Source organism: Stegostoma tigrinum, chromosome X, assembly GCF_030684315.1.
Source record: "Stegostoma tigrinum isolate sSteTig4 chromosome X, sSteTig4.hap1, whole genome shotgun sequence".
Taxonomy (NCBI): Eukaryota; Metazoa; Chordata; class Chondrichthyes; order Orectolobiformes; family Stegostomatidae; genus Stegostoma; species Stegostoma tigrinum.
The window spans coordinates 12,694,929-12,709,516 of NC_081404.1; the positions used below are offsets into that span (position 1 = coordinate 12,694,929).

Here is a 14,588-nt window from a genome sequence, read left to right on the forward strand (position 1 = left end):
TAGCAACCAACACATTACCAAATGTACTTTGTTTATAAATCCAGCTATTCAACGGAAATATTAAAAAAAAACACACACCAATTTTAATAAGCATAGACAAGGATTTTAGCAGTCCAAGACTCAGTTATCACAATCTAAATTTGACCCAATCACAAAATTTGAGGTAGTATAGGCAGTACAAGATGCAAACATTAAAAAATTAATCAGAAAACTGAATCCACCTCATATGAGACTGCAACCATTGTATTCCAGTAGAGTGGCAATCTTTACCCAACCAAAAAGACCAGAAGAGTGTGACACCACCACTGCCTCCACCCACCCACCTCCCCCTCCGCCACCCCCCGCAATCAGGAACCATATGTTGCCAATTATAGTAGCTAAATGATAAATACATTCCCAAATAAGATTGTTTCATAAGTATTTCTGCAGAGCAAAATTGGTACGTTTCCCTCCTTTCATCTCATCTTTTGGAACCTATATTGATGTTAAGACTATTACAAACTATAAAAGAAGGCACAAATAACCAAGATAGTACTAATGTAACAATAAGTTGATTAGTGCAAAACGGTTGTAGTAGACCTCTGTGCTAGCAATTTGACTATAGGATAACCATTTGCCAAATGGTTAGGTTTGAAAACAAATTCATAGGTGCCCATCTTCTTGGCTATCCAGAGAAACGTCATTTCCACAAACCACGCTACATCATATCACATTTCTTGTCTTGTGTACATCCATCAGCTTTTTCAATTTCTTGGATCATCATTTTGAAGATTTGTACTGTAGTCTGAAAGAGAAGCAATTCAATAATATTCAACACTTTAATGAGGCATATTCTCAAAAAGGTGAGTGCTATGACACACAGATGAACCTAGGACAGTAGAAGACAGGCCCCCACCATTTGATGTAAAAGTTAGTCTGTAGCACTCAGGAAGTGTACTCGTGGTCCACATCCAAAGCACAAGTTTTGAACTGCATGTGATCAGTGTTATCTACAGGTCATAGTGTAGGAACAGTTACGGGTTTGGGGCATTTCATATACATTTATAAACAGTGGTGCTGTGAAACTACCTAAATCTAACATGAATTCATTTTTTGTGCAAAAAATTTAACCCCTCAGTATCAGCAGTCACAAACAGCCAATGGCTAAGTTCACCCTTGATTTGCTCAGTGTTTGTTCAGCTCCCTTCTGGAAGTTCTGTCCTCCAAATAAGTCTTATAAATGATGTAAAAGCAGAAATTGCTGAAGAAACTCAGCAGGTCTGGCAGCATCTGTGGCAAGAAAGCAGATTCTACGTTTTGGTCTAGTGGCCCTTCTTCTGAACTGTTAGTACCTCAAAAAAGGTGATATGGGGAAAAGCCCAGAGAGTGCGCGAGAAAGACAGTTAGGGAGACCAAAGGGATAGATAATGGTGAGCTGGGGAGAAAGAAAAGTTTACAATGGGGACAACAGTAGATGAAAATGGGTTAGCTGTGCTGAAAGAACCATGCATCATGTCAGGACCAGTGTGAGTACATAACAGAGGAAGGTGTTCAGGTTCTAAGTTTGTTGGACTCTACATAAAAGGAGTCCTGAAGGGTGCAGGGTCCGAGAGTCAAAAAGGACTTTCTTCCAGCTTGTGCTGGGCCTCACTGAAGCATTGCAGCAGGCCAGAGACAGAAATATTGATTAGGGAACATGGTCATGTGTTGCAGTGGCAGGCAACCGGAACTCGGTCATTTTTGTGGACAGAATGTAGGTGTTCCACAAAGCGTTCACCCAGTCTGTGATTTATCTCCTCAACATAAAGAACACCACATTCTTGCTTTCTCTTTGTCCTTTGCCCACACCCACATCCCAGGTCCTGTCATGACACGGCCGGTTTTCAGCATAACAAACATATTTTCACATATCATCCCCATTATCAGCTTTTCTGTCTCACTAGCTTACAATTATCTATCCCTTTTCTGCTATCTCTCTCTCTCTCTCTCTCTCTGGTCTCCATTTCCCCCTCACAAACACCCACTCCACACCCCACTTTCTCTCCGCAAGTGCTGCCAGGCTTGCCAAGTATCTCCAGAAATTTCTAGTTTCATTTCAGATTTCCAGCATCCACAGCTCTTAATTTCATTTTATCCCATAAACACATCCAGGAACTCACGCATCAAGATGGGTAAACAAAAATACATTTTAAAGATAATATGCAAGGGATGGTACAGGGAGAGGCATACTGCATCTAGAATCAGAGAATCCCTCCCGTGTGGAAGCAGGCCATTCAGCCCATTAACTCCACACCAACCGCCAAAGAGCATCCCACCGCACCTACCCTATCCCCGTAACCTCTCAGTTCCCATGGCTAATCCTGGACACTACTGGGCAATTTAGCCTAGCCAATCCACCCTAACCTGCCCATCTTTGGACAGTGGGAGGAAACCAGGGCACCCGGAGGAAACCCACGCAGACACAGACAGTTGCCCGAGGCTGGAATTGAATCCAGATCCCTGGTACTGTGAGGCAGCAGTGCGAACCACTGAGCCACGGTGCTACCCCCATCTGCGTCTTCTGCATCTACGTTGTAGAAGTTGTACTCCATTACACTCCAGTTTCCCACTGCATTTAAATTTTGTATGCACTGTTGCATTAACACTGTTAGTTCTATACAACATATTTGGCGGCAGTAACACTTGGGGATCAGCAGTTTAAAAAAAATCAACCCACACTACTAATATCATTGTGGTGCAACAAATTTAGACACCCAAATTAAAGCTTTAACAAATATTGGTTTAAGTTAGGATTCTGGAACATAATTCTTTTTGTGAATCTGTCTCAGGGTAGCAGATAAAATCAAATATGGGGAACAGTTCCACAGACCATGATCTGGAATCCAAGAATCCAAAACAACACTTGCATAAAATTAGTTTTAGAATTAAACACGGCTACTAATTTGATAATATATTGCTCCCTTTGGGGAGGAGAACATGTACGTTACCAACTTTTCTCTCGTCACTTACATCATTCTGTTTTGCTGAGGATTCCAAGAAAGCAGCCCCCCAGGAATCTGCAAGCTTCTTCCCCTCTTCAGTCTGCACCACCCTATGGAAACAGGAGTAAAGATCAACAAAGATCTGTGCAATTCTACTTCAGAAACAGATTTCAAAGTTTTGCCCAAATAGCTCATCCAGTTTATGCAAATAAAGAAAAACGCCACAGATTTAAGTCCCAGTAGGAAGTAATTATTTTCTCCACCTCCAAAATGTCACTCTTCTATTCCAAAAGACTGAATACTGTCTGTGTACAGTTCTACAAGTTCAGATCAATATAACTGATTATTCACGCATGGACTCAGATGAATGTTAGGAAACTATGCTGGCAAGAAGGAAAAAGAACACACAGGCAAGTCACCCCGAGCCACGCGTGCACACTGATCAACAAGGTTTACTTCATATGTATCGGGAGCAGATCCCTGGGCTGATTCTGCCTTTCTCTAACCACAAAAACACAAAATGTCAGTTGTACACTGCTCCAAACCCTGCTAACTCAACGCAGACCAACAATAAAACCAGAGAAGTTCCCAGTCTAAATAGCTAGGAGCATCATTACATGATTACATATTGCTCTTATCAAATTACAGTTGTCGATAACCACCATATATTCACAACAGTCCTACACCACAGGTGTTGGCTGGTTTAGAATCTTGGTAAGACATCCTTCTGCCAACAATGATTTGAGGTTCAGTGTGTTCATGTTTGCTGACAAAATTCAGTCCCACCATGTTGTTTGTGTCTATTCCTTCATTGTCTCCTTTAAAGATGCAAATTATAGAACATAGAACATAGAACAGTACAGCACATGTTGTTCTGATTGCTGTTCAGTTATGCAGCTTACATCGAACTCTCAATACTTAACAGATTTAGGAGCGAAACCAACAAATTATGCCCAAGTATCAGAATTGTAGCTGGAAGGCATCAGCAACCTGTTCAATGAGGGCTACAATTGACGTATGGACCTAACCAGAGTAACCCACAGTTCAACTGACAGTATTCGAAGAAAAATTATGAGCCAAGTGTGTGAGGAATGGCCCTTGCCCCAAGCTGCTAGTCTCTCATTTGCTGAACAGTGAAAGATTAGGGTAAAATACAAGTATTGGAGCAGTTGCGAGGAAAGCACAGACCAGCATGATGGGCTGTTGGTGATCACATGTACCAGTCACACATTAATAGAATGGAAGCCTTCATAGTTCCCAAGAGTTGGAGTTTACATGGAACAGCCCACATGTCAACATGCATGCAGCTCTGGACTTGGGGAAATCTTATATTTTACGCAAATCCCAGAATTCTAATCTACTATTTCAGAAGGTCAAGTAAAGCAAGGGAAAAGTGCTTGCTCCAAGGCTTCAGTCACCTGCCAAATAGTAGCATGAGCTTTAGTTTGACTGGTGTTATAGATATTCCCCCTGGTAGTCACCCAAGACAAAGATCTTCAGGGCTGCAGTGATCTTGATTGCAATAAGCAATGTTGCACTCTGTGGCAGTTGGTTGCAGGTTAGACAACCTCTTTAGAGAACTGAAGCCTTCATATGGACTTCTCCTCAGAGAGCTGCAGGTACATTGTTCAGACCTATAAACTCAGTCGAGTGGTTAAAGTTCCCTGCAAGCATGTCTCCATCAATTCTGCTCTCTCTTTACAAACAGTTTCTTGCTTCTTACATCAAAGTGAAATTCCCAAAAGGATTCGCTCATGAAAGAAGTGCAAAGCAACAAACCTGTTAAGAGTTCAGACCACTCCAAAAAGGTGACTGTAGCACTGAGAAATTGTGCAAGAAGAAAGAAGCAGAACTACCAAACACAAGTGTCAGCAACAGATTTTTCCTCTAGAACAGTTGAAGATCCTTTTAAATATCCATGGAAACAGTGGCCTCAGACTTGCGCCCACCATATTTCATGGGTGGGATTAGGAACAAAAACAGTAGAATTTTTTTTTTTTTAAATGTATTTGGGGAATGGGACTGTACTTGTATCATTGAACCCCATTTTCCATTTAATACTGAAAGGACTCTGCCCATTCTGTGCAAGAGCTCTAGATCAAGATCTGTCCAAAAATCTAACTGGAAGACAGACAGCTCCAATTCTGCACCAGATTTCAATCCCACAAACACCGTTTTCAGGAACGTATTGGACATTCTGAGTTACAAAAATCCCCATTGTTCCCAACTCCCATTTTCTGGCTTATTCCCTAGATGTTCTTACATTTAAGAAAAGCTGTTTTAAAAAGTTATTCTGGATTCTGATACCAGCAGTTTCTGGTTGAGCATTTCATCTTAACTTCTAGCCTCCCCCTTTGCTCCTTTTTGCTATTATCTTAAATTTCAACCTTTACCAATGCAACCATCAGATCACAATAATTTTACGTCATGTCGCCCCCAATCTCTTCTTAACCTTCTTTGTTGTTATGAAAGGAACATCCATTTCTTGATAGTAGGTTCGAGGACAAATAGGCTTAAGGAATGGAGAGTGAATTTCATTTCCACACTACACGGTCTTGACTTTTCTGAAATAAGGCATCCAAAATGGCTCTTCTAACCTGTATTCTTAATTAGAGCATTCACCCGAAATGTGAACTGTGCTCCATTGATGTTGCAAGATTGCGGAGTATTTGCAACACTTTCTGTCTTCACTTTTCTAACATCTGCAGTATTTTTCTTTTGAATCCATTAACTATGCTTCTCATGTTCCATTCTTTAAAAACTTCCTATTAATGCAGCCATATTCCCTCTATTACTGTACACCTTAATTTTAAAGAGGTTTTGAGTCATTCTTATACCTTTTCAAATCACATATAAACTAGTGACCGAAGTTTTAAAGATGACATACCAGGCTCCAAACATTAACAGTTTCTCTCTCCACAGATGCTGCCAAATCCAGAGAGTTTCTCCAGCACTCTCGGTGTTTATTTCACATTTTCAGCATCTGCAGCAATTTGCTTTTATTACATATAATATAGTCAATTCCTTTCACAATACGTCTAACCCTTTTAAACAAATTTGTCACAAATGAATGGCTGACAACAACTCCATGTTGCTTGCCCATAATTAACCAACATCTTTTTAGACTACCGTAAATTTCATCCTGTACGGACTCTACCAATTTTGCCCATCAACATGGGTAAGTTGAAAAGATCTAGAGTTACCTGGTTTATCTCTTTGTGGCAGAGGCATTACACTTGCAAACCTTCAGACCAATTGCACAATTTGCATGCCCAAGGACATTTGAAAGATTGGTGACCAGGGCCTCTTATTTCTACTGGATTTCAGAATCCACAGCTTCAGGGTCTGTTGCTTATTTTGTTTTGGAGATTCAGCAAATGATCTTAAAAAGTGTTACTATCTAATCATGTCTGATTACTCTATTTCATCATGTAGCCAATATGTTTTTCAAAATCTCAAATTTGTTTACAGAAAATGAAGTAGAATATTCATTATACATCTTTGCTATTTCATTTACTTTGAGATGTATTTTTACAATGGTTTCAATTAATTTCTGAAGAAGGGTCCAGACCCAAACCGTCAGCTTTCCTGCTCCTCTGATGCTGCTGGGCCTGCTGTGTTCATCCAGCTCTACACCTTGTTATCTCAGACAGACAATCAAGAGGACTACTTTGTCCTGGTTGATGTCGAGCTTCAAAAATTGTTACAGGCAAGGAGAAAGTATTCCATTATGTGTGTTTTGGAGGTGGAGGGGAAATTTGGGAGAATCTGTAGGTGAGCCATTCCCTGCATGATATCCCGTTTCTGACCTGTTCTCTTAATTATTAAGATGGTTGGTCTAGTTTAGTAAATGGTTAATAGTAAAACAGTTGGATGTGGGTGACACGTTATGTGGGTAGTGTCCTACTCCCTCTTGCTTCAGAAGTGTTTTTACTACTTGTCCTCAATGTTTTCCATATTACCTTATTAAATAAATTGTTTTCTCTTGCAATATTTCCCCTCTTCAAATATCATTATCTCTCACTAGTCTCCATCCTTTTTTCAATTTTTCAGAGATATATTTGCCTACATCCCTCCTGTCATTCTTTAGGATTAGATCATTTACAGCCTTTATTATTAGATTAAAAGATGAATTCTAAACACGTTGTAGGATCTTAAGGTCTTCTTTTCCCTACACATTACTATGGTTCAAGAGATAATTAAAATCACACTTGTATAGCCTTACTTTATGGGAAGCCTTGCTACTGAGCAAAAAAAAACCAAAAACTACATACCTTTGTTTAGAAAGATCCCTCTTGTTTGCAACCAGCACTGTTGGTATTCTAAAAAGAAGAATGAAGAGATATCAATAGTAGTTGTATCTACAGTATGAGAAACCAAATCAAGCACCAGAACAGACATTTATGACCAGTGCACCCAAGTTTGTGGTAAGCAATTATGGCAACTAATATGGGTTATCTTCAGATACCCTATGTTATCCTTTGATGAAACTAAAATTATCTAGTTTCTCAGTGCCAGCAATTGAATACTGCGTTCAATTGTGGTCGCCCTGCTCTAGGATAGGCGATGTTAAACTCGAAAGGGTTCAGAAGAGATTTAAGCATGTTGCCAGAGATGGATGGTTTGAGCTATAGAGAGAGGCTGACTAGGCAGGAGCTATTTTTCCAACGCGTCAGAGGCCAAGGAGAGGCCATACAGAGGTTTATAATATTATGAGGGCCAAGGGTAGTGCAATTAGCCAAGGTCATTTTTCCAAGGTAGGGATGTCCAAAATGAGAGGGCATAGGTTTAAAGGTGAAAGGGGAAAGATTTAAAAGGGCCTAAAGGGCAACTTTTTCATGCAGAGGTGGTGCGCGTATAGAATAAACTACCAGAGGAAGTGGTGGAGGCTGGCACAATTACAACATTTAAACAGGCATCTGGATGGGTATATGAACGGGAAAAGTTTTGAGGGACATGGGCCAAATGTGACTAGATTCATTTAGGATATCTAGAGGAGGCAATGGCCAAATGGCATTAAAATCACTGGACTGTTAATCCAGAGACCCAAATAACATTCTGGGGACCTGGGTTCGAATACACCCCCAAGGCAGATGGTGGAGTTTGAATTGAAAGAAAGGATCTGGAGTTAGAAATTAAATGATGACCATGAATCCATTGTTGATTGTCTGAGAAACCAATATGGTTCACTAATGTCCTTTAGGGAAGGAAACTGCCATCCTTACCTAGGCTGGCCTACATGTGACTCCAGACCCACAGAAATGTGGTTGACTCTTGTCTGCCCTCTGGGCAATTAGAGATGGGCATTAAATGCTGCCTGGTCAGCGACACCCTCATCCCGTGAATGAAGGAAAGAAAATATATAGTCAGCCTGGACTAGTTGGACCGAAGGATCTGTTTCCATGCCATACGACTATGACTAACTCTCTTCAACAGGATACTTATATTTCAATTTTTACACAGAGAGTTGAGAGAGCATGGAATGCATTGCCAGCAGCAGTTGTGGAAGCAAGGTCATTGGGGTCATTTAAGAGACTGCTGGACACGCATATGGTCACAGAAATTTGAGGGTGCATACATGAGGATCAATGGTCGGCACAACATTGTGGGCTGAAGGGCCTGTTCTGTGCTGTACTGTTCTATGTTCTATGAATGTCAAGTTGCAATCAACTATAAAAACTTGAGCATTTGATGCACTTACCACACTTCCATTTCAAGACTGAATCATGTAGCAGCCAAGCACTTCAACAATGCTTGAAAGCATTCTCAGCTATAATACCACTCAACGCTGTATTAAGATCATTGAACTTCATGAAGAATGGTACAGTCATATTGACCAAGGCTCCTAGTATTATGAAAGCCACCCCATTTAAATTACAAACAGATTCCAGACAGCAAAAATCAACTGCATTAGCACACTATTACAAATTAAGTTGGTCTAAAATATGACTGATTCTTGCCACAGTACTTTCAAAAGCAGGCAAAGGTACATATGATCAGAAAACAATGCACAACACAGAATATCTATCACTGGTATAGGAGGGTGACTAGAGAAGCTGTTGGCCTTTTGCCTGCAAAACACAGGAGTTTCTGGTAGTAGCAGTGCAGTCTCATTTACCAATTTAAACTGTTACACTGCAAGGTAATGTAGCTTTATTACAGCTACTGAGAAATCTAAGAATTCAATATTTCCTAGTATTCACATTTTTGATTGGAGCTCATGATCCAAGTAAAAAACAAAAATCCCAAAATGTGAAATAAAGAACAGCTTTGTCTAAATAGTCAATTTGATATCAAAGGAGTTGAGGCTTTTGACTTCAGGTCATAATGGCAATCTGTTAACTATTGGCTGACAATGTTCAATTTCCCCTTCAGCAGTCCCAAGATTCAAAGTTCAATGGTAACTACTAATCAGATTTACATTGGAGATAATTGAAAGTGAAACAGAGGTGATTTATAATGTTTTCATTTATAGATATTCAAATTTGACTTTACACTTGCTCTACGTTTGTACAAAGTATCTCAATTACTTCCATGCAAGCAAGGTATTATTAAACAAATGCAAGAAAAGTACCTACTGATATGCATGTCCTCACGACTCACCTGCACATCTGGCAAAAACAGGGAGGTTCAAGAGGTGGAGCATAATGTGGAGATGATGGCCGGCTGAGGGTTAAATAAATACAGTCATGAACAGCTCATTATTACTCATTCTAAGAGGATTGTTTACTGCTGGGTCACTCCTTCCAGCTGTCATCTCGGCTGTTCTTTATATATTTGCTTTTAATGCCATTTATTATACATTTGGGTTTTTGATTTTTGAGTTAGTAACATGTGGGTTTTCTGTTTTGAATAATTAAACTTGCAAGTATTTCTGTAACTATGGTGTTTTCCTTCAAAACAGCCTGCATCTAGCTTTAGAATTTAATGGGTTTTTGGACCAAACAAGATAGACAAGCTCTAGTTTAGAAAGTTGAGAGAGGTTTTTATTAAAGCTTAAATGAAACACCTCTCACTTAGAGAGTATTTCTTTTAAGTTTTACTTTGGGTTTTGAGCAGTCCTGTGAAGTCCTTGGATGAAGATGACTGTATAGACCTGTGCTTCTGAGAAGAGAAGTATATAGTAAAACTAGATTATCTTGGAGTCAAGAGTTAGTGTTAGCCCCAGATTAGAAGTGTTTGAGTTTTAAGTCTTTAAAAAAAAGGTTACTGAAGATAGAATACGTTTCTGCTCAGGTGTATAATAGCTCCAGGAACAAGCTATCTATAAAACAAATCACAAATGACTTATAATACCAAGGTGTTAGAAACTGAGAGTCCAGTGTGAATACGTACAAGTGGTGTTTTGGGTAATATACAAAAGGTGTGTTTTGGATGCTACACAAAAAAACTTTTCTCTTTATAGAAGTGTATTTTGGGACTAACGGGATCATATTTTCACAATGCTTTTAAAAATCTTTGAATTTGTGTTAGAAATAGATAGTTTGGTTTATTTTATCTTCATTTCTTTTGTTAATAAAAAGAAGTTCATGTGAAAGTAAAATCTACACTATTGCACACTTATCTTTCAGCAAGAGACCACTTTATTAAAACCAAAACATGATCCATTAAGCTAGGATTTCATTCTGGGATCTGAATTAGCCAGTAATCACATTAGCTTGGATCATTGTACAGTGCACAATGGTTTTAGCTTGGGCTGCGAGTAAGCTAACATACCTGCCCAAAAGATATCTAGTAGTGATTTACTAATAACTTGTCTTTTCTCCTACGAGTGTAACAAAGTGGACAAACATAAAAGGGAGTTGATTCTGTCCCCTTTATTGTATAACTGCATTCATTACACAGACTTGTCAGTACCATTAAAAAAATAATTGGCATATATTTTTTCATGCTCTCCTTTAATAAAAAGCAGAGTTAAAAGAACAGTCAAATCCACTCCACACCTATTCTCTCATGCTCAACTAAAAACCATCAAGTCTTTGCGCCAGAATAACTGGCCTTCGTCGGACCCAAAAACCTGTTGTGGCCACATTTAAATCTAGAAATTTCCAATTATGGTCACGCATTACAAACAGTTACATTTTCCCCTCTTAAGTGATTTTGCAAAAGTTTGATGAATATTGTGATTAACCCTTTAAAAAGGAGCATGACATTTTATACTACATTCAATGTATTTTGCATCTTAAATGGGTGAAAAATATCCAATGGAGTGATATGAATACCACAAATCTTAGGATCACTTGGAGTGACTCTGCAACTAAGGATTAATTTGCTGTCAGATCGGAGGAAAATGTGTGCCAAGAGTTTTGTTTGCAATCATAGAATCCCTGCAGTGTGGAAGCAGGCCCTTCAGCCCAACAAGTCCACGCTGAACTTCAGTATCCCACCTAGACCCGTCCCCTCGTAACCCACCTCGTCTACACATCCCCGAACACTACGGGCAATTTAGCCCAGCCAATCCACCTAACCCGCACATCTTTGGACTGTGGGAGGAAACCGCAGCACCCAGAAGAAACCCACGCAGACACTGGGAGAACATGAAAACTCCACACAGACAGTGACCCGAGGCTGGAATCAAACCCAGGTCCCTGGTGCTGTGAGGCAGCAGTGCTAACCACTGAGCCACTGTGCACCCTCCTGCCTCCACCCCTACCCCAGTTCGGGATGTTCAAAATAATAGGAGCCAATAATGATGATGAGTGTGCAAACTGTTTGCTTAGCCCACAAAATCTTTTACAGACATAAAATGATTCGTGCATCAAAAGCAATTAGGAGAGATCTGGCTTGCTATTATTACAGACCAAAGGCTCAGTGACCAATACTGAAATGAGTTTGAAGAACAACAGAAATCATAGCAAGATATAGTTAGGCAATCTTTGAAAACATAGTAGCCAAAATGCATACTCAAATCCAAGTATTTGTTAGAAACTCCAGAAAGAGAGTTAACATTTAGTTGTTCCTTAGCCATCTCTCTTGAAGGCACTAAATTTCTCTGCCATACGTTCCAATGAACAGTCACCTGCTTTATATCGTACGAGTGCTATACTTTACGCAAAAGCTGAGAAAGTGAGGTACAGCAAGCTTGTTAGTCGTATAACCACAATCAAACTAGATTCCCCAGATCCAAGATGCAATGCATTTTCTAGCAGAGATTATTAGGTAATCAAGAGAAATGAGAATCCTTACTTTCCCCTCTATTGTCAAGATAAACCACACTAATGCCCAAGCTGAAACCAGCTATCTTCTGGTCTGTATGGCTCAATCACATAGCATTGTTCCAGCTGATCCATCACCCAGCCCATCTACTTGCTGACAGCTTAGCCATTTCTGGTCCCAGTAGTCAACAACTTAATTTTGAATGGAAGATGACACCTAAACAAAGGGAGTTTGAAACCATCATCATCACCCTTTCTTCATATATTAAAAAAACCACTCTGGATCCATCCATTCCCATCAACTGTCACCCAGATTCTCAATTCCCTTCCTTGTGCTAGATCCTTTAATGGATCATGACCTTCCAGCTGCACTTGTTTCTTCCAGAATTTTCCATCAAATTCCTTTTTTCTGGCTTCCACTCTGCCCAGAATACCAAAGACCACTCTGATCAAAATTGCTGACAATATCCAGTGTAACCCTCATGCCTAGTCTTCTCATTCTCTCAAACATTCAACATGGTCAATCATGCCACCTTCCTCCATGGTTCACTCCGTGGGACCTCCAAAGGTAGATCCATTCCAGCATATCACAGTGCTACCAGCACATCTCCAGGAAATGGTGCACCTCTCAAAAACTTTGAATGCTACAAACTCAATCCTCCTTCCTGGCTATTTTCAATCCAGGTGAAACAAGCTTCATGCAGCCTGGTTTTTTGCATAACTGAGAGCTAAATTCAAATCCCAAATTTATTCACTGCAGATTATGCTTACCCTCAATCTTGCCTCCATTTACAGAAGAGGTAGTGCTGGAGGTCTTAAAACACAAAGGTAGATAAATCCGTGGGACCTGACCAGGTACTCCCCACAGCTTTGTGAAAAGCTAAGGAAGAGGTTCCTGGGTCACTTGCTGAGATATTCATATCATCAAAAGCCACAGAAGAGATGCGGGAAAACTGGACGTTGGCTAACATGGTGCCATTACTAAAGAAAGGCTGTAAGGAAAAGCCGGGGAAATACAGACCAGTGAACCTGGCATTAGTGGTGCGTTAAGTTTTGAGGGGATTCTAAGGGACAGGATTTATATGAATTTGGAAAGGCAAGGACTGACTAGGCACGGTCAACACAGCTTGGAGCATGGGAAATCATGTCTCAATAACTTGATTAAGTTTTTTGAAGATGTGACAAAGAAAATTGATGTAGGCAGAGCAGTAGATATCGCCCATACGGAGTTCAGCAAAGCATTCAACAAGGTTCCACATGGGAGCCTAGTAAGTAAGATTAGATCACATGGGATCTGGGGAGAGCTACCCAATTAGATACAAAATCCATTTGAAGGTAGGAGATAGAGGATGGAGCTAGAGGGTTGCTTTTCAGGCTGGAGGCCAGTGACCAACGGTGTGCCACAGGGATCAGCACTGGGTCCACTGCTTTTTGTCATTTATATAAATGATTTTGACGTGAACATCGGAAGCAAGTTTAGCAAGTTTGCAGATGACACCAAAATAGGTGGTGTGATGGACAGTGAAGAAGATTATCTCAGTACAACAGGGCTTTGATCAGATGGGCCAATGGGCTGAGTGCCAAATGGGAGTTTAATTTAGATAAATGTGAGGTGTTGCATTTTGGGAAGGGCTTATATACTTAATGGTAGCTCTCCAGGAAGCATTGCTGATCAAAGAGCCCTAGGGGTGCAGGTGCATAGTTCCCTGAAAGTGGAGTCTCAGGTACACAGGGTGGTGAACAGAGAACATAGAACAGTCGAGACAGCATTTGGCATGCTTGCCTTCATTGGTCAGAGCATTGAGTATAGGAGTTGGTACATTGTGTTTCAGCTGTGCAGCACATTAGAGGGGCCACTTTTAGAATACTGTGAATAATTCTGGTTCCCCTTCGATAGGGAGGATGTTGTTAAACTTGAGAGGGTGCAGCAAAAGATTTACAAGGATATTGGCATGACTGGAGGGTTTCAGTTTTTGGGAGATGCCGAGTAGGCTGGGGCTTTTTCACCTGGAGCAGAGGCTGAGGGGTGACCTTATAGAGATTTATAAAATCACGAGGGGCAAGGATTAGGCGAATAGCCAAGATCTTTGTTGGAGGGTGGGTGAGTCCAAAACTGGACGGCATAGGTTTAAGAGGAGAAGGATTTACAAAGGACCTGAGGGGCAACTTTTTCACGCAGAGTGTTGCGCGTATGTAACTAACTGCCAGAGGAAGTGACGGAGGTGAATACAATTACAACATTTAAAAGGCATTTGGATAGCTACATGAATAGGAAGGGTTTAAGAGGGATATTGGCCAAATGCTGGCAAATGGGACTAGATCAGACTTGTCAGTGGGGTCGAGTTGGACTGAAGGGTTTGTTTCTATGCTGTATGACTCTATGACACCGAGCCACATCTGTGCTTTTGTCAATATTATTCTTGCTGGGGACCCTTTAAATGTTAAAGCTTTTATTAGAAACAGGCAAGCTTGT

General features: G+C 40.4%; 1 protein-coding gene across 2 annotated transcripts in view; it reads right to left on the bottom strand.

Moving 5' to 3' along the window:
• Nucleotides 1-382: 382 nt before the first annotated feature.
• The window catches only part of LOC125448352 (GTP-binding protein Rheb-like), a 28,145-nt gene continuing 13,939 nt past the window's right edge, over nt 383-14,588 (bottom strand). Inside the window, exons 6-9 of one of the 2 annotated variants that reach the window (XM_048523628.2) lie at nt 9,564-9,626; nt 7,235-7,282; nt 2,989-3,070; nt 383-784 (exon numbers count right to left, since the gene is read on the bottom strand). In XM_048523628.2, the coding sequence (XP_048379585.1) occupies nt 698-784; nt 2,989-3,070; nt 7,235-7,282; nt 9,564-9,626 (280 nt within the window). In that variant the 3' untranslated portion in view covers nt 383-697. The remainder of the gene's footprint in view (nt 785-2,988; nt 3,071-7,234; nt 7,283-9,563; nt 9,627-14,588) is intronic. The other variant, XM_048523629.2, reaches the window with a different exon arrangement.